A 19,279-nucleotide genomic window follows, 5' to 3' on the forward strand; every position below is an offset into this window, starting at 1 on the left:
CATTAAATTATTATTATTATTATTATTAAATGTTGAGTATTCAGCCATGTTAGGAATAGGATCAGTTTGCATCTTTCTATTCAGTAACTGGAATTCCTCCCTCCTAAAGGCTTTAGTGCAAACCAACTGTTCTACTGCCTGCCATCCTGGGTAATTTAAGTGGTCTCTTGTCAGATATCCATGGATCAGTTTACAGAAAGCAGCATGAAGACCAAAGACCCAACTTTCCCTTCTGTCTGTCTGTCTGTCTGTCTGTCTGTCTGTCTGTCTGTCTGTCTGTCTGTCTATCTATCTATAATAATAATAATAATAATAATAATAATAATAATAATAATAATAATAATAATAATAATGATAATGATAATAATAATAAAACTAATAGAATTGGAAGGGACTTTGGAAGTCATGTAGTCCAACCTCTGCTCAGGCAGGAAACCCTATACCAGTGATGGCGAACATTTTAGAGACCGAGTGCCCAAAAACTGGCCTTGCCCCCGCTCCACCCCTGCCCTGCCTCCACCCGGCCTGCCCGCAGGGCCACTCACTGCCTCCAGGGCCTGCCGCAGATCGCCCAAGCAGCCCAGCAATGCCATGGTGGCCACACCCTCTGCCCGTACCCCGCAGCATCAACTGTGCACGATGGGGTGTGAGGGCAGAGTCTTGTCTACGCTGCCTGGCTGCCATGTCCTTGGCTGTGCTGCTCCACGTGGGCCACACTCAGGGGCGACTCTCCTCCAGGGGGCCTGTTGGTGAGGAGGGGGTCGCAAGGGGAGGCAAGGCTGGGGCAACAGCACATGTGCCCACAGAGAGGGCTCCGAGTGCCGCCTCTGGCACACGTGCCATAGGTTCGCCACCACTGCCCTATACCATTTCAGACAAATAGCAGTCCAGTCTCTTCTTAAAAACTTCCAGTGTTGGAGCATTAACAACTTCTGGAGGCAGGTTGTTCCACTGATTAATTGTTCTGACTGTCAGAAAATTTCTCCTTAGTTCCAGGTTGCTTCTCTCTTTGGTTAGTTTCCATCTTTTGCTTCTTGTCTTGCCTTCAGGTACTTTGGAGAATAGCTTGACTCCCTCTTCTTTGTGGCAACACCTGAGATATTGGAGCTCTGCTATCCTGTCACCCCTAGTCCTTCTCTTTATTAAGCTAGACATACCCAATTCCAGCAACCATTCTTTATATATTTTAGCCTCCGGTCCCCTAATCATCTTTGTTGCTCTTCTCTGTATTCTTTCTCGAGTCTCAACATCATTTTTACATCATGGTGACCAAAACTGAATGCAGTATTCCATGTGTGGCCTTATGAAGGCATCATAAAGTGATATTAATACTTCACGTGGTCTTGATTCTATCCCTCTGTTAATGCAGCCTAGCATGGTGTTGGCTTTTTTGGCAGCTGCAGCACACTGCTGGCTCATATTTAAGTGATTGTCCACTAGGACTCCAAGATCCCTCTCGCAGTTACTACTATTGAGCAAGGTACCATCTGTACATTTGGTTCTTCCTTGCCTAAATGTATTTATTTGTTTGTTTGTTTAGTGTATTCCATTTCCAGAAGCTTTTGCAACATCTCCAGGGATTCCCATGGAGTATCTTAAAAACCAAGTTAAGTAAAAATGGGTGATTTCCTCCTAATGCAATCACAAGCTTCAAATATTTTTTTTTTCTGGGTGGCAAAGCAGAGAGACTTGCTGTGACATTAATTCCCACTCTGCCTCCAAAGTGATTCAATTTGCATTTTAAAAGGAACAGTACTAAATACAAAATTATTTTTTAAACCATGTATATAGATACTACATCCATTTTCGCTATTCATATGTACATACCACATTAAGGTGAGAGGACATATCCCCTTGTATTTGCTTCTGCTTTCATTTTTAAGAGCCATTGAAAAAAATATTTCAGCAAATATTTCAACAAAACCTTTGCTTTCATTCTTCAATTCTTAGTACTCAGTTTATCTGGGCAAGGGCTGAATAATGTTCAGGCAATTAACAACAAAGGGATCCAGGATAAAATATATGGGGCTGGGTGTGGCCTCACATTTATCCCATTTCAAAGTACCTGCACTTCCCCTTCTGCTCACACTGATTTAAATCTGAAAGTGTGTTACACTCTTACAGCTGAAGAGTTTCTTTTGAAAACAAATAATTATTGATCTGCTTTTACAGAAGTTCAGGTTATATTATTCCACATAGTAACTGTCCTGGAAATACTCATTCTGTGGGTGGGCTATCCTGCTGCAACTTTGCACGAGGTAGCAATGAAACATACCAATCAAACAAACTAATAGCAAAATTGAATAATTTTCATTGGAGCTTTTTTTGGAAAGAGAACATTAAGTAATGCAGCCAATTAACATGTGATCTTCTAGAGCATATTTTGGCACCAGTCCTGATCAGATATTTTGAGAAGGGGTCCACTCAATAGAAAAAAAAGTTGAGAAATAGCAACATTGATTTGAGGCATTTTGAAGGAAATGAATATATACACTGCCATCTAGGAGAGGAGTTTTTATAAGACCGTTATATCTAGAATTTAATATTTAACTTTAGCTAGTTGTACACCTAGAACCTTTTAAAAATATATAATTATTTTATATTAAAGCTCCAAATTGGTGAACATCACTTTAGCTAAGTACCAATGACAAAACAAGAAGGTAGAGCTCACAAACCTCTTTGAAGTTGTCAAAGGCAGCCAGAATAATATCATGACCTCCTCGGACCAAGCAAACAGCAGCCAACAGCTCAAGGACAAGAGCTTTAGTTCTGCAATATGGAAGAGAATGAGAGCAAAGGTTTTACATTTGTCCAAAGAAACTGGGGTCTAAGAATGGAACAGGTGGAAGAGAGTGAGGCCAACAGAGGTCAATGACTGGAGGCAAAGTCCCCAAAGCAACAAACAGATGGTAGATGATGGAGAAAAAAAGAGAAAGAAATTAACCAAGGTGGTAAGCTTCATGGCTGTCTTCCAGCAGCAGAAAGTTCTGCTAGGTCAAGTCTTCTTGATCTGCTAGTTTGGGTCTTCTTATTGGTTTATTTGAATTTAGACATAATTTTTGCTTCTCAACTGTGATTACATAGATGGACATATTTATGTTTATATCAAGGACAAAGTTAACTAAATGTAATAGCACACAGGGGAAGACAGTAGTAGGATGAAGGACAACTAAGTTCCAAAATTGCAATTAGAACTTAGGGGCAACGAGAGAACTTTAGAGGTACTATTTCTATACACACTTGATACCTTAAGAGCTGCTGCTCATATAGTATAAGTAGGAAATTGCATTGCACTATTCCATAATGCGGTTGGCTTCTTTGTGACTTGACATGTTATGTGAATAGGGATTGTAATATGGATTGTAAACCATGATTTAGTGATTTAACCTACATGTGTAGCTTATTCAATAATCTGTGGTTAAAATAAACATTGGCTTAAAGAAATATGTGGACTTGTTTTGGATAAAGCAATCAAAAAGAAAACTGCAACCAAATATTCATGGGAAAGTATTGCTCCTTGGAACCTTAGTTTTAAACAGATGTAACATGGGAAGCTAAATAATGTTTACTGCATAGATGCTGCAGAAGTTCTATTTTTTGTCATATGCATAAACTAAACTATTTAATTTTCCTAGAATAGATCTATCTATAATTAATTTAAGCCTGTACAGGAATGTAAGAATTACCCTCTTCTATTTGGATTACAGCATCATTTAATCCAGTATCTTGCTTCCCAAGCAAGGGCAGCTAGATATTCTTGGAAAGCAATGCTCCACTCTTCCAACACCTGGTGGCTGGAAAATAGATAAAGGACTGAAGGATATATGAAAGCTGGGAAAACTCATAAATCACATAATGTTAAACTTTATCTCCCAGCAACCACTCTCAACATGGCCAGTAGCGAAGATTGCTGAGAGATGCAGTCTAACACTATTTTTGCAGACCACAATTCCCTATTCTGATGGATATTACATATATATCAGTAGCCCTCGGTTAACAACTGCCCTGTTTAGTGACTGTTCAAAATTACAATGCTACTGAAACAATGACTTCAGAACTGGCCCTCAAATTTATAACCATAGTAGTGTCCCCATGGTTGCATGATCATCATTCAGGCCTTTCTCAATTGGTGTGCATTTACAACCATCAAAGCATCCCACAATCACATGATTGCAATGTGAACTGCACAGCCAGCTTTTTACAAGCAAAGTCAATGGAGAAGCCAGCAGTGACATTGCAAGCTATGATTTCTGCCTTAATAACTGTGTTGTTTAGTATCGGCGTTGCCAGTCCCAGTTGTGATTGTTAAGTAAGGATTACCTCTATGTAAGGACTAGGAATCATAGCAAAGAGATGGACAAAGTCACTGAGCAAGGTATGCCTTCTAGTTGGGGATGAAGCTATATGTTGGATCCCTGCATGTGAACCATTGCTGTGAAGGTAAGAAAAATTTAGACTGAATTGAGTGATCTGAGTCTAAACACAACTGGCTGAATTTCTTTAGTTCAGAGGGCAAGTACAACATGGCCCTCAATAATGCCAAGAATTTTTGAGGGGAGTGTTATTATTATGACAGACCCAGTTGTGCTATATTATTATTATGACAGACCCAATTATGCTATAGTAGATGAGCAGCTGTAGAAGCCCGATAGATGATGATGATGATAGATAGATAGATAGATATGATATATTTGTTTAAATTAGTAAATTAAAGATTGTAATTTTAAGCTATGAGTGTTTAACCATATATTTCTGAATAATACACATGTAGCTGAAATCATATACAGCAAATTAATCCATTATTTGCAAATTAAAACAGATAGATACTGTAGATAGATAGATAGATAGATAGATAGATAGATAGATAGATAGATAGATAGATAGATAGATAGATAGATAGATAGATTAGATTAGATTAGATTTACATAACACATTAAGGCAAAGACAGCCAAACTACATTATGATTTCATGCAATATTTGAATCACTCTGTTGAACGGAGGTGTATTCCATGTCCTTTACCACTAGTATACCAATATTGTACTCTTTGCCCTAATATGAACTCAGAGTGTTATTATTATTAGTCAGAATACTATGAGATTTAACCAGTCCTGAGTTTTAGTAACTCACTCCATAAAACTAAATGAATACTGAGAACAAGTCAGGATGCTTGTGGATTTTGTTTGGTTTGTATTGCAATCAGCACTGTGAAGTGAAGTAACCTGCTCCATGCCTCTCAAACATCTATGCCAATTGAAGCCCTTTGGATGTGACGCTTCCATTCTCAGCTCAAAATACGTGCCAAAGTGCACACAGAATGTACATTATTAGAAGATATATTTAAAAATAATGTATTCTAAGAAATGTTCATTGTTATACCATATCTTAAAATAAAAGTAGTGTTTAATGCAGAAATGATATATGAATTCATCTCTGATACTGACCTAGATAGCAATTGGCTAACACAACCATTCAGACTGAGAAGGATAACTATAAAGAATTCCTACCTGGGATTCTTATTGTTGAGACTGAGTGTGATCTCATTTACACAGGCTGGATGGGTCATCACAAGACTGAATCCAGACTAAGGGAGAAGTGAGACAATTAGCAGCCAAAATTAGCAGTTGAAGTGAATCTAGATGACTGAAAATGGAAACAAACACAGGCATGGCTCTTTGGTTACAAAGAGACTCAAAGAGTATATTTTTTAAAATAAACTGAGGCCATATGGACATGATTGGTTGTGGCAAGCCAAAATGCTGGTTACCCATTTTCAAGTGATAATTATGAACCTAACTTTTCTTTGCATAGAGAGTTTTAAAATCTTTCTCTCACACACACACACGTACACTTTCATAATTTAACCAAATTGTTTGTGTGATGTCATTTAACAATAACATATAAAAGTTTTAAAAGCCATACTACTCCTTAAGACACCTGAGCTCTTCAAACATTTGATTATTTCTCAAATATTGGGATATATAAACTCACAGCATTCCACCAATTCCCACAACCATGTCTGATGGGAGTAACACTACTGGGCAACATCTTCCTTTCAAAAATAATAGTGCAAAATTATCATGTAAAATAATTTCCTAGGCATACCTACCTACCTATTAGAATTCATTGCAAACAGGTTGTGCAAATCTGTCTGTACTGTACGGAAAATTCCAGTGTTTAAATTTATAATATGTTTGCTTTTAATAATTTTAATATGGTGTTTATGTTGTTTTAATTTTTGATTGTGAGTACCCAATTTGATATAAAACGAGCAGTTGCATAAATGTTTTAAACAAACAAATAAATAAAAGAGTGGTTCATCAAATCTAACATTGGTTTGCAACAAGCAAGGGCTTGTTGTTTAAGGGCTATTGAATTCTCTCTTCCCAATTTGCTTACTGTGGTCAAAACCAAATTCCTCTTATATGTTGATGACTAAAAGCCCCATGCAAGCAGGCCATTTAATAATTACGGATAACAGAGTCCAACAATTTTGGAAAGCACTAGAGTGCTTACACTCCATGTTCTCAGAAAACTGCAAGACAATGAAATCTGGAATTCTAACATTAAAACATTAGGATTTTTCTGAGAATGCATATAGCCATATTATTCCTACACCTACGTCTGATTTATGGGTCATTTTAGAAAACTGTCCAATATTGAACATTGGTTTATTCAGATTAGCTCTTCAAATGGGAACCTTTCCAGCCCTATCTGGAAATATTGGGGATGGATTATTTTGTATGGTACAGATTTTCTGGGGGTTTTTTCCTCCTTGCCTCTCCCCGATATCATGAATATACATCACTTCACACATCAATTCTAAAATCTAGGCAAGTTTCAAAATCCCTTCCCAATGTTGTATATCTATTTTCTACACATGGAAACCTTCACCCTTCTTATCCTCTTCCTCAATTACCTGATAATTCATAATAGCACGGAGACACATGATGCAGACATGAACATCATCCTTCTGGCTGACGAGACGTGAGTTCCGTAGTGCCTTCCTGCTGTGTGCCGGATTGAGTCTGGGGTAGAAATAAATTTAAAATGGGGAAGAGAGGGGGGAGAAACAGCTCAATGACAGTGGGTGTCAATCTCGTACAATAGTCCAAAAGTATAAAGAATAGCATATGAGAAGAATTTGAAGGGGACCAGCAGGAGTCAGTATTAGTAGCAGGTTAGTAGTTTAAATTTTCCTAAATTTCCAGTATAAATAGCATCCAGGAATAATTTTATCCAATCTGTTGTTCTGCAGCTGTGTTGCACTTTAGTCCCTCTAATTTCTAGATGTGACTGGCTGGACATTATAGAAGTTAAAGTCCAACATATCTGGAAGGCAACAAGGTGAGAAATTCCAGCCTACAGGATGTTATCACCTATGAAGATGTCCAGTCCAGTTTCCAGGGCATTGCTGCTTCCATATGATTAGGCATGGAAAAGAATCTCAAGAATGGGGCTAACAACTATAGGAAAAAATATCACACAAAGTCTTTCACATGGATATGGTTGAAGGACAATACAGAGGATGGATGCTGGTATCAGTTCTTCAGATTCTAAAAAACTGGTGGCTTTGGCTTCAGCCTTACAAAAGGTTTCTAGATGTCATGACTGAAGACAAGCCAGATGAAACTTTATATTATTTTTGTAAAACTTCAGGCTCATTTGACGTTCAACATTCCCTTTCCACAATCTCTGTACATCTCAGCCAATTTCCTAAGCTTTATGACAGTAGCAACAAAAAAAATTAAAAATAAAGCCAAAACAAATCAACCAAAACCCCTTGGGATGACTATGAAAACAATGAAAATCTAAGCATGCAAATATCCCAGATTTTCCAAAATAATTCCAGTGACTGAACTTTTAGGGATGGATTGCCTCATTTTGGATGTTTAAAATAGCAAACTTCCAGCCCTCAAGACTCCCAGTGTTCAGTATCTGGAGTGCCTGTGCATGAACACAAAGGTGAAAGAAGGGCGAGCGTGGCCTTGCCCCAGCCACTCCTACAGCCTCTGGCTGCATATGTGGGGGAGGGGGTTCTGATGAAGTCTGGGAGAAGCTCACCGGGGTGAGTAAGAGTTGACAGGTGGCCTGGGCTTACAGTCCTGCTCGGTGCCAAGGGCGCTGGAGGAGGGGATGCTGGGGTGGACTTGTTGAAAGAATGTTTGGATCTGCTGGTTCAAGTGGCAACACCTGAAGGAAGTGGAAGAGTGCAACCCTGCAGGACAGGAGGGAAAAATAGGATGCTTCAGGTGGATGCCTCCCTGTCCCTCCCCCCTTCCCAAGCATGGTGGGAAAGTGACAGTTTTGGAGTTACAGGGAGGGTCACTTGCAAAACAACCTTGACATCCCTTTAGCATTTTTTAGGTAAATCCAGCAAAAAGAGCCCATTATTACCCATTTTTCCAATGCAAGTCTGCTTCTACTCTTTGGGATTTTCTCTATGTTATGGGCAGGAATATTTTCTTCTCTAAATTGTGTGGCTTTGTATATCCCAAGATTGGGGGGGGGAATTGCCTGCAGGAGTGGGAATCCACCTTGGGTCAGTTAAGTCAGTTGTTTTCCAAAGTCAACACCCTCCTATTCAGGATTAGGATCTTATGTAACAAAAAGGCTGATTAGCCTAAGAAAAACTGGAATCAGTTAAATCATTTAGCCCATTGAATCACAAGGCCCAGCCCCTCCAATCTTGAAGGAAGGGTATATTGGTTTTCACTTCACTTCTGAAATGTTAAGTAGAGAGAAAGGCTTCTAATGTTGCATAAGAAATCACATTAACAAAGCATGGAAGGGGTCTTTGGTGCACTCCTCCAAGATGCTAGGTCACATATTGGTTAATGCCTCAATGCCTATCAAAAATGAAAGAGAAAGAGAAAAAACATACATGTGGGCTTCCTTTTCAAACTATGATTCAATGGATCATAGTGTTGAATCTCTCCAGAGTTGATGAACCCAAACTACACATGTACTATATCCCATCAACTATATTCTCCCTATCCAGGAAGACAATATCTGGGTACCTACCATGAGGCATTTCCCCAATGGAAGCATGCAAAAGAAGTGTGGGGTTAGAATAAGAAGAAAGAAAAGGAGTTAGGACAGAGATGAGAGAAAGAAGGGGAGAAGAAAGACTGATTTTGCAAGTTTGTTAGAAAGTTAGCAGTTAACATGGAAAAGCCCCCATCTTCTCAGATTTGTCATTGAAAGCACTACCTTTGAGGTGATCATAGATGTGAAAAAACTTGGAAACTAGATTATGGTTCTATACTATTATTTTAGATTGGTTTACTTAATATAGTAACCCTAGCATGTAAGAAAATGTTTAAAAACTCTCCAACTATAACCTGGCTCCTTTGTAGTCATTTTCTTCTGGGGAAAGAACAGTGCATACTGTGTTTTTTGCACTGCAAGTAAACTTTTAATTTCTAAACTAGAAATTGAAAAATGAGTAATCTCTTGAAAAATTTTTTTTGTTAACTTTAAAGACATTTTAAGAAATCTGGTGGGATCAGAGCTTTTAGTATGAGTTGTTAAGTTGGTCTACAGAAGTCGAAAAACAGGAAACAATCTGTGGAGCATTTCCTCATACTGCTCCCTAGTGAGCTCATTTTAATGAGCAATTAATCTCATTGTTCCATTTAAACTTGGAGCTATCTTAAATCCAAAATATTTCTGATCATTTTAGATGAAGGTTCTGAGATTCACCCTATACATATACTTGTATATACATAAACAAGTAAATAAACAACCTACACCTAACCAGCCTGCCATCCTCTGTCATACAATTCTTTCATTTGGCATCATTCTGGCATGATCTAAAAGAATAAGAATTTGGGGCTTATACTAACTGAAATGGCCTCTGATTTCCACACTGCTTATATTATAGCAAATGATACTTTATAGCAAAGGCTTTTTAACATGTGCCAAACCCTAAGACAAGGGGTCCCCAACTCCCGGTCCACGGACTGGCACCGGTCTGCAGCATGCCAGAAACCAGTCTGTGCAAACAAGCCAAGGCCCATCCATGGGATGCAGGCACCATGCAAAACCACACCCGCTCTGGTCTGCGGAAAAACCTTTCTCCACAGAACCGGTCCCTGGTGCCCAAACGGTTGGGGGCCACTGCCCTTAACTTGCTGGCTTTTCTATAATTTTTGTATTTTATTTTCTAGAGCAGTTTGTTGTGCAGGAAAAATATAAAACGGGACTTCCTGTCTTTCTGTCCCATGTGCTTCATCTGAGTAGTGGGAAAGTTGTTTAAGAAAACCTACCCGAATTTCATTTGGTTACCTGACAGTCAAGTGCCTTGCTTTGATGGAACCCTGTGTGGGAGAGCAATTGCTTCTGCTGAGGTCCTCTACAGATCTGTCCAGGGCCTTTCCCTTGTCCGACCCAGGGCTCCCATTGTCAGTGCTGTCCATATCATACCTGGAGCCACACAGACAAACACAAATGTGCGTCAACAGGTGAGTGGGTGGGGTTTATTGAGGCTCTGGCAGTGAAATGGAAGGAGAAAGGAGAACTGTTTTTCAGGGCATTACCATTCTATACATTTCAATAAATTCTCCTCCCTGTAAAGATTCATAACTCAGTTGCTGAAATAAACATGGCTTAGGCTCCATTTTTGCTTTGGCAGCGTCAGAGCTGGGGCTGCTATCCAAGGTGCTGAGCAAACTGTCTTTGTGTATTTTACTTTGGTGTATACAGGCTTCCAGCTTCCAGGATTCTCTCTCTCTCTCTTTTTAACTAGGTTCCTGAGGTCCACTAGCTGGATTAGGGCACAATGTTATTATAGGTGGAATAAATGGAGCAAGATGGAAAATGGTGGCTTAGGAAGCGGAGTCATTATATACTTTATATGGAAGGTAGCTTCCACATAAATACAAACCTATATTTGCATTATTTCAGATTAATAATATTAACCGCTTATTTTTTTTACTAAACTGCTAATTGTTTTATTTTTTATTGTCATAATTAATATTTAAAATCAATGAAATATTGTTGTCAAGAAGTCATTGAACTATGGGTAGTCCTCGACTTACAACTGTTCTTATAACAACAGTTCAATGTTATGACAGTTTTGGAAAAAGCGATTAAGGCCTGTCTTCACACTTTCAACCACTGCATCACACACATCCCTGCAGTCACGTGATCACAACTGGGGCACTTGGGAACTGGCTGGCATTTATAACTGGTTGCAGCATTTTGCAGTCACTTGAGGTCAATTGCTTGATAATCACATTTGTCAATTTCATTTCCATCAAAGAAACTCAACTGGGGAAGGTGGATTTGCTTAATGACTGTGTGATTCACTTAATGATGTGATTCATTTAACAACTTTAATATAAATGGTTCTAAAATAAAGTTGTTCATGTGATGACTCACTTTATGACCTGCCCAATTTATGCCAGAAATTCTAATTCCAATTGTGGTCATAAGGCAAGGACTATATGTACAGCAAGGGATTAATTATCTATCCTTGATCTTGATGTACCTCATATCCACTTCTATTAGATATTGTTGAGGTCTGTTTACAGGTAGTCCTAAACTTACCACCATTCGTATAATGACCGTTCGAAGTTACAACGGCACTGAAAAAAGTGACATGACCGTTTTTCGCACTTACGACCATTGCAGCATCCCCATGGTCACATGATCAAAATTCAGACACTTGGCAACAGAATCATATTTATGAAACTTGCCATGTACCGAGGTCATGTGATCCCCTTTTGTGACCTTCTGACAAGCAAAGTCAACGGGGAAGCCAGATTCATTTAACAACCGGGTTATTAACTTAACAACTGCAATGATTCACTTAACAACTGTGGCAAGAAAGGTCATAAAATGGGGCAAAACTCACTTAACAAAAGTCTCACTTAGCAAGAGAAATTTTGAGCTCAATTGTGGTTGTAAGTCAAGGATTACCTCTATTTTTCCTACAATATGCAGTGAAGTTTGCTTTTAGTTTTGGGCATAAAAAAGTGCAGGTGGCCATTTTTTTGCCTGTAATGGCAGAAGCAGAATAAAATTATGCTAAAGGAACATATACAATTGTTTCATTTGTAAACAAAGCTTCCTTTGTACAACATACTAAAGCTGGGCACATGAGATCAGTTGGGACGTTGCTTCTGTACCAGCCTCCCTGCTGCATAGCGACCTCCCTGCTTGAGCTGCCGGAGGCCATCTCAGGGCTGACGGTGGAGTTTCCCAGGTTTGTGGTCCTGGAGGACTTCAATCTGCCATCCTTTTAATCTGCCTCAGAGGCAGCCCAGAATTCATGGATGCCATGGTGGCCATTGGCCTACCCCAGATCATCCAAGGACCTCCTCAGGATAGCAACTTTTAAAGCGCTCCATGGCAATGGACCTAGGTATTTGCAAGACCGCCTCCTACCAAACACCTCCCTTCGACCAGTCCGCTCCCACAGAGAGGGCCTCCTTAGAGTGCCGTCGGCCAGACAATGCCGGCTGGCGACCCCCAGGGGGAGAGCCTTCTCTGTGGCAGCTCCTGCCCTCTGGAATGATCTACCCCCTGACCTACGTACAGTTGCGGACCTGCGCCTTTTTCGCCGAGCCCTGAAGGCCCATCTATTCCGTGCGGCCGGCCTGGCGTAGTTTGATTAAGTTTGATTATGTTTTAGTGGGGGTTTTATATGGGGTGTTTTTAGAACAGGCCTGTCATTTAATTTGATTTTAGCATAGAAATTATTTATTTATTATTGTGGTTTTTAGTATCGCCTGTTCACCGCCCTGAGTCCCGTAAGGGAGATAGGGCGGTATATAAATTTAATAAATAAAATAAAATAAATAAATAGCAGTCACTCTGGATACGATTTTCTTGTTGGAACAGTGACAATGTGATCTGGTAGGGGATTTGTCATTATTCCCAGACCACACCTGGTAGCTGTGAGATTTTCCAATGCTCACTGCCATGCAGGGAGGCAGATCTATTTGAATGGTCTGCCCTCGGTGATTAATGGACCCACATGGGTTTCAGAAGGAGCTGGGGGATATCCTGGTGGTTCTGCTGCATGGCCCAGTGGAGGCTTTGGCTGCAACCTGGAACCAGAAAGCAGCTGAGGACCTGGACAGAATCATTGCCATGCACACTCTCCTGGCCCCACAGTCCCCAAGGTTTATTGAAGAGCTGAGGGTGCTGAAAAGAGACAAAAGACAGATAGAGCTCTGCTGGAGGAAAACTAAGAATGAAGCTGACTGGATACGGATCACAACCACAATTAAAGCCTACCTCATGGCAGTAAGAATGGTGAAACATCACTATTTCTCCAGTCTTATTGCATTCTCAGAGTGTTGCCAGCGGCTCTGTTCAAAGTCCCTCCTTGAGAAGTGGGCTTCGATAATCATTTACAGGGCCCCGCTCAGATCCATTCTCAGTTTGAATCCAAGTGTGGAGCATGTCCATTGGAATGATTTGATACTATTGGACTTGAGGAAGTGGACAGGATCTTTGGGGCTGTTAAGGCAACTACTCACTTATTAGATCCATATCTCTCCTGCTTGGTGAAAATCTCCAGGATGGTGACCTGCAAATGGATCCAAGTGGGATTAACACATCAGTCCAAGGGAAAGTGTTTCCAACACCATTTAAGGAGGTCTTGGTGTACCACTTCCTCAAGAAACTATCCTTGAACCCAAGTCCTTTGGTCAATTTTCATCCAGTTTCCCACCTCACCTTTCTAGGGAAGGTGATGGAGAAAGTGGTTGCCTTGCAGCTCCAGAGGGTCCTGGATGAAACGGATTATCTGGACCCCTTTCAGTCAGGTTTCAGGCTGGATTATGGGATAGAAATCCCATTGGTCACACCATCAACCATAGTATCCTTTTGGCCAGCTATGGGCTTTGAGACTGAGTGGCACTGTATTGCACTGGTTCAGCTCCTTCCTCCAAGGCCAGTCCCAAGAGATGTCAATAGGGAGCAAGGGGTCCAGTCCATGGCCATTCCTTTGTGAGAAGCCACTGGTATGTTCTCCACTCCTTTTTAACATCTACATGAAACCACTGGTAAGATCATCGGACCCTATGGGATGAGATATCAGCAGTATGCATCTCCATGATACAGTTTTACATACTTCATCCTCTGGTAATCCAAACGATGCTGTGGCCATCCTTTCTCAGTGCCTGGAGGCTCTAGGGATCTGGATGGGGGACAACAGGCTTCAGCTTAACCCAGGCAAGATGAAATGACTGTGGGTGGAAGGGACTTCAGGATCCAATTGTTTATCATCATTAACTCTGGATAGGATTGCACTACCCCACACAGATCCAGTGAGGAACTTGGGAGTCCTCCTTTACTCATGACTCCTGCACAAAGAGCAAGTGACAGTTGTGGCTAAAAGGGCCTTTGTGCAACTCATGCTGTGCCCCAGGAACACCCTTACTTGGATCATGAAGCACTGAGCATGGTCACTTATGCCATAATCATCTCTCAGATGGATTACTGCAGCGGACTTTATGTGGGGCTGCCCTTGAAGAATATTTGGAAGCTGCAGCTGGTACAGAATGCAGTGGTGCACACAGTCCTGGGAGTTTTAGGACTGCACATATAACCCCACTACTGCATAAGCTGCATTGATTACCAGTTTGCTTCTGGATGTACCGGTAATTCAAGGTTTTGGTTGTACCTTTAAACCCCTACATAGCTTGGGTCCAGGGCATCTGAGGATCTGTCATTCCCTGATGGGACAAGCTCGTGCCAGCAGAAGGAGCCTGCACTAGGAATCCCATCTGCTAAGGAATTCCAGCAGGCAGGTTCAAGGATAAGAGCCTTTTCCACTGTGGCCCCATCTTTGAGAATTGCCCCCACCCTTTTGGTCTTTCAGAAGTATATTAAAATGTGGCTTTGCTGGCTGGCCTGTGGCTATGAAGAGGCTACTCATTGCTTGAGGGTTGAGAGGGTAAGAAGACCTCATCCCCCATCCTGTCCATCTCTTAGTTCTAGTTTTAATATACCTTCTGTAATCTTAATCTGTGTAGTTTTAGTGTGTTATAATATTTTAATTATTTTTCTATTCTTTTTTAACGTATGCTGCCCAGAGTCACCTTATAGGGGAATGGGTGGCATAAAAACTTAATAAATAGTAAAAATAATACTTGGCCTAGAAGAAATGAACTGGTGGTAGACTGACAGTCATGGTTAGAGAAGCAACCACTCATATCACTATGGCTTAAATCTCTTCATTTATTGAGGAATTACTCCTCAATAAAGTTGTATATGATTAAAATATATTTAACAGAAAAGGGTTTTTTTTATAAAGTATTATGTTTCCTTTGAAATGATTTACAGAGGGTTCATTTTAGTAAGACCAATGCTAGTCTGTTAGCAGAATCAACTCTCTCTCTCTCTCTCTCTCTCTCTCTCTCTCTCTCTCTCTCTCTCTCTCTCTTCCTTAACATAAAAAATGGCTTTTTCAGAACTGATACCTTGCAGAAGTCTCCTGATATTAAGTAGAAGTTTGTAAAATCAGGCGAAGAATTACAAGTTTGCCACCCTCTAGTTTCCTGTACCAGGAAGTGGGAGGGGGGAACCCTTATGGCTCCTATATGACTCATCCATCCTCAGTTGGGAGCACAGTTTCAGCAAAAACAGCAAACACTCTTATAAGTGTAACTTGACATTTCTCTTGCTGATTCTTTCTTGACACAGTTGGAACTGACTGATATTAACCTACATTGGAAATGTTTTTGCCAATTCTTGCTTTGCAATTCCAATGTTTAAAACTAGAAGAAGAAATCTATGTGATGGGAAACCTTGCTTTCCTGTCTTAAATATGATTTCGGCCCAAACAGCTATTATCACCTTTCTTCTTATCAACAACTTAACAAGCTATTTCAGTGGTGGCAAACCTATGGCACGGGTGCCAGAGGCGGCACTTGGAGCCCTCTCTGTGGGCACACATGCCGTTGCCCCAGTCTTGCCTCCGCCCGTGACCCCCTCACCAGCAGCCTCCCTGGTGGCCCACGCGGAGCAGCACAGCCAAGGACATGGCAGCCAGGCAGTGTAGACAAGATTTTTCCCTCACGCCCCAATGCGCACAGTTGATGCTGTGGGGCGTGGGCAGAGGGTGTGGCTGCTGTGGTGCTGCTGGGCTGCCTGGACGATCTGCGGCCAGCCCTGGAGGCAGTGAGTGGCGCTGCGGGCAGGCAGGGTGGGGTGGAGTGGGGGCGGGGCAGGGGTGGGGCCAGTTTTTGGGCACTTGGTCTCTAAAAGGTTCGCCATCACTGAGCTATTTTGTTTGAGGTTTGTTTGTTTTGTGTCAACTGATTCATTGGAAAGTGACAAGAGCTGAAAGAATATATAATCTTGGATAAATTTCACTAGTAGAACTCCCTTCTAAAAGGATAGTCTGATACCAATTTCATGCATATGTGTATACAGACAAAATACAATGTATGTCCAGTTCTCAAAAGGTCATGGGAATTATTTCTGTGAGGTCAAGGAGTCTTTAGGCTCTTTCCCCATTAAACAGGATAGCAGGCTTCTCCTGAACATGACCTCAAAATTCCCTTGGTAATGTTTCAAACAATTTATAATTAAATAAGGAATGTCTCTCTAAGCAATATCAAACCTACCTAAAAAGTGACACTATTGAAATAAAACAGCTACCGGCATCCTTATATCATTTGGTGCCCAGACTTGTGTTCCCTGCACAATTGGATTAAGCAACTCCCAGTTTTAAAGCTATGTTTATGACAGAACCTTCATCACAATTCTGCTTTTTCCCTTACTTATTGCTTTTAGTTAACAAGAGTGAACTTACGTGACAGAGCACTGGGCAAAGGCGAGATAATCCACCAACACATCAAGACCTCTATTCTCTTCATTTAGGAACTCCTGGACCCAACTGTGGAGAAGAGAAAACAGCACATGAATTTACTCTCTCTTGAAAGAAAGATGGGGAAGGGAGCTCATTTACTTCTCCCTCTGCCTGGAACTTCCCCAGGACACTCACTTCTAGTAGGGTACATATAGCTCAGAGCTGAATTGTGGAGTCCCAGGTGTTGTTTGAGCTTGTCTATTTTCTTGCAAATATGTTGTTACTTGTCTAGATAACATCTTCAGTGCTAGAAAGGAGTAGGATTTGCTCTCTGTTTACATACAATAACTTGGTAGGGACATGGTTTGTCCTTGGTAGTTCCTTGATTAGGCTGTTACTTACTGTTTGATTGTTTGTCCAAGCTGGTAGTTCCTTGATTAGGATATTATTTATTGCTTGTTTATTTATCTAGTGTAAATCCCTGCTTATTTGTGTATTGACTAGTGAAAGAGATGTTCTGGTCTTTTTGAAGATAACCCCTTAATTTCATTATAATAGACAGACACTCTCATAGTTTCAACTGGAAAACTGAGCATCCTAAACCAGGCTAAATCCAAAATTACCAGAGACTTCTTGGAAGTTTAGCACTTAGACAATTCAGCCATCAACAGGCACATAGAGATAAATATTTACATACCATTCAAAAGAGGCAATAGAAAAAGGAAACAAAAACACCATAACACCTCCTCACCAATCAACAGCCCAGGTAAGCAGAGATTTACACTAGATAACAATGAAGTAAGAAAGAACATCCTAATCAAAGAACTACCAAAGAGAAAACAATACCCCCATCAATTTGACAGGGCAAGCTACCATCTATAAACAGAGAGCAAACACCACTCTCTTCTAGCACTGGAGATGTTACCTAATCAGTAATGAAATCTCTGCAATAAAACAATCAAGATCAAAAAGTACCAAAGATTCCAGAGAATACTTGCTTGTTCACACATTATTATTTTTTACTAAATCAAAGCTACTTTGATTTACAAATGTGTCATATTGTAACTACCGTAATTCCTTTGTCAGCATTTGAAGGACAGAAATTTGAGAAAGACTAGTCCTAACAAGTATTTTCACTATTGATTAACATGCTATGTGATCATTTATAGCAATTTTATTGTGTGCATTGGTGTCTTCTTTTATTTTTCTTAACAAATGTTCTGCAAGTTATATTTCTTGTGCTGTAATCCTATATTCTCTTTGCCAAGCATTAAAATCAAACAAACTTAATTGAAGATTCTTCTTCATTTGTATATATAGGATAGACGCAAAGGCCTTTTCAAACATGAACTGAAGTTTACATTCACATAAATCACTAAAATTCTGGAATAATCACTCAGTCAGGCAATGCCCATTCCCAAAAAATCAAGTATTGGGCAAGATGCATTCAATGATGCTGGCATGCCTTCTCTCCTGCCTATCCCATCCTACTTCCACTTCATCCTCATTTTCTGTGATGCTTGGTGTTACTCGAAATACTTTTCTCCATTAAAAGTATTTATTTATACCAATATTTTCAAAATCTGCAATTTTAAGATGAGTGGACTTCAAATTCTCAGAATTTCTCAGCCAACATGGGGAACTGAAGTCCACTCAGTTGCCAAGTTTGAAAAACACTGATTTATACTATGAATGTTAAGACTGAAAGGATGAATTTCTCCTTTGCACAGAAAAAAAGATGGGGAACTAAAATATGTTTCAGTGCCTGAAATTATAAAATGATGAAACTTGAGATTTTGCACCCATAAAAACCTGTTCTCTCCATCTCCATCTAAAAATTCTCCTTAATTAATCCTTACAATGTTTTTATTTTCCAAACCTTTGTATTATACAATTTCTTTCTGGGATTTGTTTTTAAATTAGTAGTAGCTAAATAATAAAAGTAAATATGGCATTATTCACACAATTAACAATTGTGTGGATGGCTTCTTGAAATGCAAAAGAAGAAGACTGTCCTACTATGACAGATGGAAGTCATTAATAGCTTGTCTGCCATTAAGATCCTAATTCTCATCCTGGATTTCATTTCTCTTCTCCCCCTCACCCCCGCAAAATTAGCTTTCCATGCAGAAAATGGGAGCTATAGCAGACACAAGGGGAATCTAAACTGAGATGGTGCATAGCAAAGTATTAAAGGATAGCTTGGCATTCCAATGAAGTGTGTGTGAGTATGTACAGTATATGTGCTTATATCCTACTTTTATAGAGGCATCTGTGCAATTCTAATTATATAGAGTTTTTCCTTTTCTTTAGTAGTCTACTGAAAGATAGTACAAATTAGCACTATGCATCACTTTGGAATGAAAGGGGAAAGGTGTTCAGTATAGTCATGTAGCACCTGGTTAATGTAGGTAATGTACAATGAATTATAAATGTGATGCAAATGCCAAAGAGAAGGGGAGGAGGAGGAGGAGGAGGAGGAGGAGGAGGAGGAGGAGAGGAAGGGG

The 19,279-nt window shown here is 40.2% G+C and overlaps 1 protein-coding gene across 1 annotated transcript in view; it reads right to left on the reverse strand.

Moving 5' to 3' along the window:
• Positions 1-19,279, reverse strand: part of FMNL1 (formin like 1) — a 90,699-nt gene that overhangs the window by 20,359 nt on the left and 51,061 nt on the right. Inside the window, exons 5-10 of the mRNA XM_015832210.1 lie at positions 16,776-16,859; positions 10,289-10,426; positions 8,063-8,191; positions 6,918-7,026; positions 5,506-5,582; positions 2,676-2,769 (exon numbers count right to left, since the gene is read on the reverse strand). Of these exons, the coding sequence (XP_015687696.1) occupies positions 2,676-2,769; positions 5,506-5,582; positions 6,918-7,026; positions 8,063-8,191; positions 10,289-10,426; positions 16,776-16,859 (631 nt within the window). The remainder of the gene's footprint in view (positions 1-2,675; positions 2,770-5,505; positions 5,583-6,917; positions 7,027-8,062; positions 8,192-10,288; positions 10,427-16,775; positions 16,860-19,279) is intronic.

This window comes from Protobothrops mucrosquamatus, unplaced genomic scaffold (genome assembly GCF_001527695.2).
Source record: "Protobothrops mucrosquamatus isolate PMUCROS unplaced genomic scaffold, P.Mucros_1.0 scaffold1, whole genome shotgun sequence".
Lineage (NCBI taxonomy): Eukaryota > Metazoa > Chordata > Lepidosauria > Squamata > Viperidae > Protobothrops > Protobothrops mucrosquamatus.